The sequence below is a fragment of the Pezoporus occidentalis genome, unplaced genomic scaffold (genome assembly GCF_034315485.1).
Source record: "Pezoporus occidentalis ecotype Australia unplaced genomic scaffold, CSIRO_AGI_Poc_V1 ctg24, whole genome shotgun sequence".
NCBI lineage: Eukaryota > Metazoa > Chordata > Aves > Psittaciformes > Psittacidae > Pezoporus > Pezoporus occidentalis.
In genome coordinates, this window is record NW_026914285.1 from 7,453,269 (window position 1) to 7,458,801 (window position 5,533).

The window sequence follows — 5,533 nt, forward strand, 5'->3', positions numbered from 1 at the left end:
CTCATCCTCACGCAACCGGGGCAGTGGCCGGCAGTTGTCTCCCGGCAGGTACCCCCCACCTCTGCTCCAGCCACAGGCCGCCCTCGCCAGGCTCTGCCCTGCCTCCTGCCGCCTCGGGGGCTGTTGCCTGGCCGAAACGGAGCCCCCAGGTCTTGGTGGGGAGCTGCCTGCCCGATCCCATGCCCAGGATGATGAAGAAGCTGGTGACAACCCCTCCCACGGAGCTGAGCCGCCGCGGCGGCCCTGCGGGGTTGCCGCAAACTCGACGGGGAGGACGGGCCCCGCCATCGTTTGGGGTGCGGAGGGGAGACTTGTTCTACCTTTTAAGACGGAAAAGTCCCAGCCTTTTAAGAAGGAGAATTACCAAGCCCTAAGAGTTGGAAAGGGGGACGAGCGATGCCAGCATTTTCCTGGTTTTCGCCCCAGCACCGCGGCCCCGGTGTGTCCCCCTCTCCTATCCCGCCGTCCCGCCTGGCCGGCCAGGGGCCTGTTCGTCTTCCCGGGGCAGGGCTGCCCGGGAAAGGCGCCGAGGCTTGATTAGCTGTGCTCGTTGTTGCCGTGTTTTATGCGGCTCCAACAATGCGCCGTATAGAGCCACCAGTTAAAAGGCAGAGGCAGGCTTCCTGCTGCCGCCTCGCCGCTCCCCGACCATGAAATAAATGCAAAGTTTGCACAGACGTGTGTGTGTGTCCCCTCCCCACCCCGCTGCTCCCCCACCTCAGGGGCTCAGCCCCAGCTCCCCTCGCAGTACCCCTCTCCATCCGCGGGAGGAGGAGAGGGTGTCCCTCAGCCTCCGCCGTCCGGGCTCCGCAGCTCCGCGCGCAGGTGCGGGCACCGAGGGTAGCCCGGGGCAAGCTCCGAGTGGCCGGGCACCGGGGGCCGGTCGGGCTGCAGCAGGACACACGCCGGGCGGCGGGCTGCGAACAGCGGCAGCGGGCCCGGCTGTTGCTGGGACAGATTTTCCCTAATTGACCTGTTACGGATCATCCCCGCAACCGTTGGGAAACACATTTCCACGCTTCACTTCTTAACGTTTTAAATACATATTTAACGGATGGTTGAGGCTTGCCGGGCCAGCTGGGAAACACACGGGTGTAAAAATAATACAACAAAGGCAAAGGGACCGGGGGGAGGAGGGATGCAGGGGGGATTTACCCCGGTGGGAGGAAGCCCCGACCCTGTTGCACGGAGAAGCAGGGGCGAGAAAGATCGCCGGGAGAGGCGCTGAGGGAGGAGTGAGGCATTTCCGAAGGTCATTTGTTTGTTAATGTCCTTTCTGCTTGCTTTCTCTCCCCTATCCTGCTACGGACTCGCTGGGGGGACACTTTGGAGGCAGGATTTGGTGGCCACTCGGGCTTCTTCTCCCGGTCGCTGCAGGGCCGGAGCCGGGGGTCCCCGCTGGGGCTGCCCTTCACCGCCCGGCGGCCTCCGCGGGGAAATCCGTTTGTGCGGAACGGAGTGGCCAAAATCGCTTTTCTCCTTCTCCCCCTTCGACTCCCTTTGCAGCGCTTAAGGGGAGGAAGGAATCGGGGGAGAGAATGACCAGGATGGGGGCAGAAGGAGGTACCCTCCAGGGGAAGCTCGCCGGCCGCCCGGTGAGCGTAGCAGGGCTGCGGCTGAGCACTCCCCGGCGGGACTGGACGGGGCACAGGGAAACACGGACGTGCTGGGGGGAGCCGGGCAGCTCTGCCGCTCGGAGGGTGCTGCGGCGGCTGGGCCAGGGGCTGTATGTCCCATGTCCGTCCCCGTTCCCGTCCCGCTCCCTCAACAGCTGTTCCCGGCGCTGTCATTGTTGCATTTTATTATGGATTTGACAAAAGTCCCCCTCCCCCGCCGCGGCCCCCCCCCCCCTCCCCAGGCTCCCCGCGCCGCCCGTCGCCCCCCCTCCCCGGCCGCCCGCCCGCCCCATCGAGCCGGACCGGCCCCGGTGACATCAGCCGTTCCCCACCGGTCGCCTCCCCCCCCTCCTCCGCCGCCGCCGATTGGCGCAGTCCCCCTCCCGCCCGGTGACATCGTTCCTCCCCGGCGCGGCTATAAAGCCGCCGCCGCCGCCGCCGCAAGGTGCGCGCTGCTGCCGTGCTCGCCCGTCACGGCGCGCCGCTCCCCACGGCCGCCCCGCGCACGGTAAGTGCCCCCCGCGCCCTCGCCCCCCCCGGCGCGGCACCCCCGAGCCGCCGGCCCGGCGGAGAGGCGCTGAGGGAGGGAGGGACGGGACGGGACCTGGAGGGAGGGGACGGGACGGGACGGGAGGAACCCCCCGAGAGCTGGAGGCGGGCGGGCAGCGAGACCTCACTCGCCGCGGGCGCTGGTCCCCAGCCCCGCGGAGCAGCGGAGGAGCGGGATCACCGACGTGTCGGGCGGGAGGCGGCGAAGCCCCGATAAGTTTCGGCGGGCTCTGACCCGGGGCCGCCTGCGGGCTCTCTCACCTTCCCGCAGGCAGCCCGGTGCGCGCCGCCGTCCCGCCCGGCGGGCCATGGACTCGGACGCCAGCCTGGTCTCCAGCCGCCCGTCCTCCCCGGAGCCCGATGACCTCTTCCTTACGGCCAGGAATAAAGGCAGCGGCGGGGGTTTCACGGGCGGCACCGTGTCCAGCTCCACGCAGAGCGACTCCCCGCCGGAGCTGAGCGCCGAGTTGCGCAGCGCCATGAGCGCTGCCGGGGTGGTGGTGGTGGACAAGCTGGGCTTCAAGTCCTCGTCTTCGTCCTCCTCCTCGTCCTCCTCGTCCTCCTCCAAGAAGGACAAGAAGCAGATGACGGAGCCGGAGCTGCAGCAGCTGCGGCTGAAGATCAACAGCCGGGAGCGCAAGCGGATGCACGACCTGAACATCGCCATGGACGGGCTGCGGGAGGTGATGCCCTATGCCCACGGCCCGTCGGTGCGCAAGCTCTCCAAGATCGCCACGCTCCTCCTGGCGCGCAACTACATCCTCATGCTCACCAACTCTCTGGAGGAGATGAAGCGCCTGGTCAGCGAGATTTACGGAGGGCACCACGCCGGCTTCCATCCCGCCGCCTGCCCCGGCGGCATGGGCGCCCACTCCGCCCCGCTGCCCGGCCACCCGGGCCACCCGGCCTCGCACCCCGTGCACCACCCCATCCTGCCTCCCGCCGCCGTCTCCAGCGCTTCCCTGCCGGGCTCCGGCCTCTCGGCCGTCAGCTCTATCCGGCCCCCCCACGGGCTCCTCAAGTCTCCCTCGGCCGCTGCTGCTGCCGCCCCGCTGGGCAGCGGCTTCCAGCACTGGGGGGGGATGCCCTGCCCCTGCAGCATGTGTCAGGTGTCGGCCCCCCCGCACCACCACGTCTCCGGCATGGGCACCGCCAGCCTCCCCAGATTAGCCACCGACACCAAATGAGCCCCTCGGCGGGGCCGCCCCGGGCCGCTCCAGCACTTCCAGGACCTACAAACACGGCGGCCCGTCCGTCCGTCAGCCCCCTCCGCTCCCGGGCCGCCGGGGGGCGGCGGGAGGGGATGGAGCCGGCCCGGGGTCTCCCCTGCTCCCAAAACGCGGGGAACGCCAGCCCGACACGAGCAAACGGCCGCGCATCTTCCCTATTTTGATTTTACCTTGTTGTGGGTTACTCCGCTGGGAGGGGAAAACAGTCCTAGGCTCGTCACAAGTGGAGGAACCAAAACTGCAGAGGGGTTTCTACGCGTTTGTTTGTTCGTTTGTTTGTTCGTTCCCCCCTTCCCGGTTTCGTTTCTGCAAGCGGAGCCTTTGGAGCCGTTCTCGGGTCGCAGCCTGGCCCGGAAAGCCCATCCCTTGCGCACCCGGCCGCCGTTCCGTGTCCGCCTGGCACCGGCGGGGAGCAGCAGGGATCCAGGAGGAAGTGCGGCCGAGGAAGTCGGTTTATCCCTCCTCTTCCCTCTGCTCCACCGGGTTTCTTTCTGGTTCGGGCTATGTAAATATACCGTTCAACGGCAGCGGCGCGAGTCCGCTCTGCTTGAGCTTGCCGTCCGTGAGCTTGTCCTGTGTGAGCCTCCTGGGTGAGGAGGGGTCGGTCTGCCGTGATTTCGTTCGTTTCGGTTCTCGGGGGGTGTTGGGTTTCGGGGATGGTTTATTGTTTGTTTTTTTTTTTAAGTGTATAACATGGTTTCGTTTTGGGGTTGTTTTGGGGTTGTTTTTCGTTCCTGCCACCTTTAACAAAGTTTGAATAATGCTCTTTATGTGTAGGAACTTTCACACTTGTCCGTGTTGCAATACTGAGAACTTGGGCTTGTTTCTGAAATAACAACTTTTCTTATCGCTGCCCCTTGCAGAGATTTTATCATCTGTTTATTTTTGTAAAAAAAAAAAAAAAAAAAAAAGGAAAAAAGAAAAAAGGTTGCTAAATAATATTTATTTCTTGTTTGGTTGCAAAAAAAAAAAAAAGATTCACTGTCGAGATTTTAAATAATAATAATAAAAAACAAAAAGGCATTTTAAATAAAGGGCTTTATGCTTTTCCTTGCTGCTCCGAGGCGCCGGCATCGCCGGGGGTGCGGGGCAGCGGCGGGGACCTGCCGTGGAGCGGGGAGGGGATAGGGACGTCTGAGGTGCATCCTTGCCTCTTCCCGGAGTTTTTTGTTACTTTGATTCGCCGGATAACAGAAACCGTTTGGGGGGTTTCTTCCCCTCACTTGCTCCTCGCACAGTAAGGGCGGCAGGGAAAGAAACTACCGTTCCTGGTTTCGGAGTGTGAACATTTTTCTGGCTACCGAATCCAGCGCTTGGCAAGAGCTAAATATTAATTAGGGGAAAGGAAACGTTCAACTTGGCGGTGGGGCGTTTGCCCGCTGCAATGGCTTCTGCGCACTTGACCTTCAACCAAAATCCAACCAAACAAAAAACCACGAAAGGAAAATTATTTGAGGGCAGTCTTCTATTTTCAATTGTTATCATTATTTTTCCTCCCGAAGCGGATACCATCTCTCTTCCGTGTGTACTTGAGTAGTTCTGTACTCAGGTGTTATTTGGGCAGAAAATACCTCTCCCTCTCTCAAACCCCAAGGAGAGGGCTTTCTTCCCTCACTCAGAGTGCGGGGCTTACCCTTTGCCTGCAGAGACAAGGAGACCAACCCAAGTGAATCCCGGTTTTTGAGGACAAGCAGTTCGGCAGCTCCTCGGGGGGCCGGTGCAGGCAGTGAGGCTCCCCGATTGTGGGTCCCACCTTCCCGCCGCTGCCCCCCCAGGGAGGGGGCATGGACAACACGCATCCCGCGTCCTTGCCCAAGCAAACCCTAACACCTCCCTCTCTCTCTCGATAAATGGCTAGACAGCGATTTAAAATAACTAATCGACTGCATACGCATAAATACAACATAGCGCGAGCACACACACACACACACACGTATATATGATAACAAGCCAGGGAGGAGTTTTGGGCGCACAGACACCCGCGGGGAAAGGAGAGTGAGCCCCGTCCCATAGGACTTTTTATTTTACTGTGTAAAGAGAAGCGGTTCCCTGGCGGGCGGGGCCCCCCTCGGGTGTGAGGCGGTCCTGGTCCCATTCTGACAGCCCCGGCGGGCTCCTGCCTCTCTCCTTGCTTCAGCG

The 5,533-nt window shown here is 62.6% G+C and overlaps 1 protein-coding gene across 1 annotated transcript; it reads left to right on the forward strand.

Annotated features, from left to right (window-relative positions):
• Window positions 1–2,041: 2,041 nt before the first annotated feature.
• OLIG2 (oligodendrocyte transcription factor 2) lies at window positions 2,042–4,440 on the forward strand. Its single transcript, XM_062622222.1, has 2 exons — window positions 2,042–2,124; window positions 2,437–4,440. Exon 2 carries the CDS (start codon window positions 2,474–2,476, stop codon window positions 3,350–3,352), a length of 879 nt encoding a protein of 292 aa, XP_062478206.1. The 5' UTR covers window positions 2,042–2,124; window positions 2,437–2,473; the 3' UTR covers window positions 3,353–4,440.
• Window positions 4,441–5,533: the final 1,093 nt, after the last annotated feature.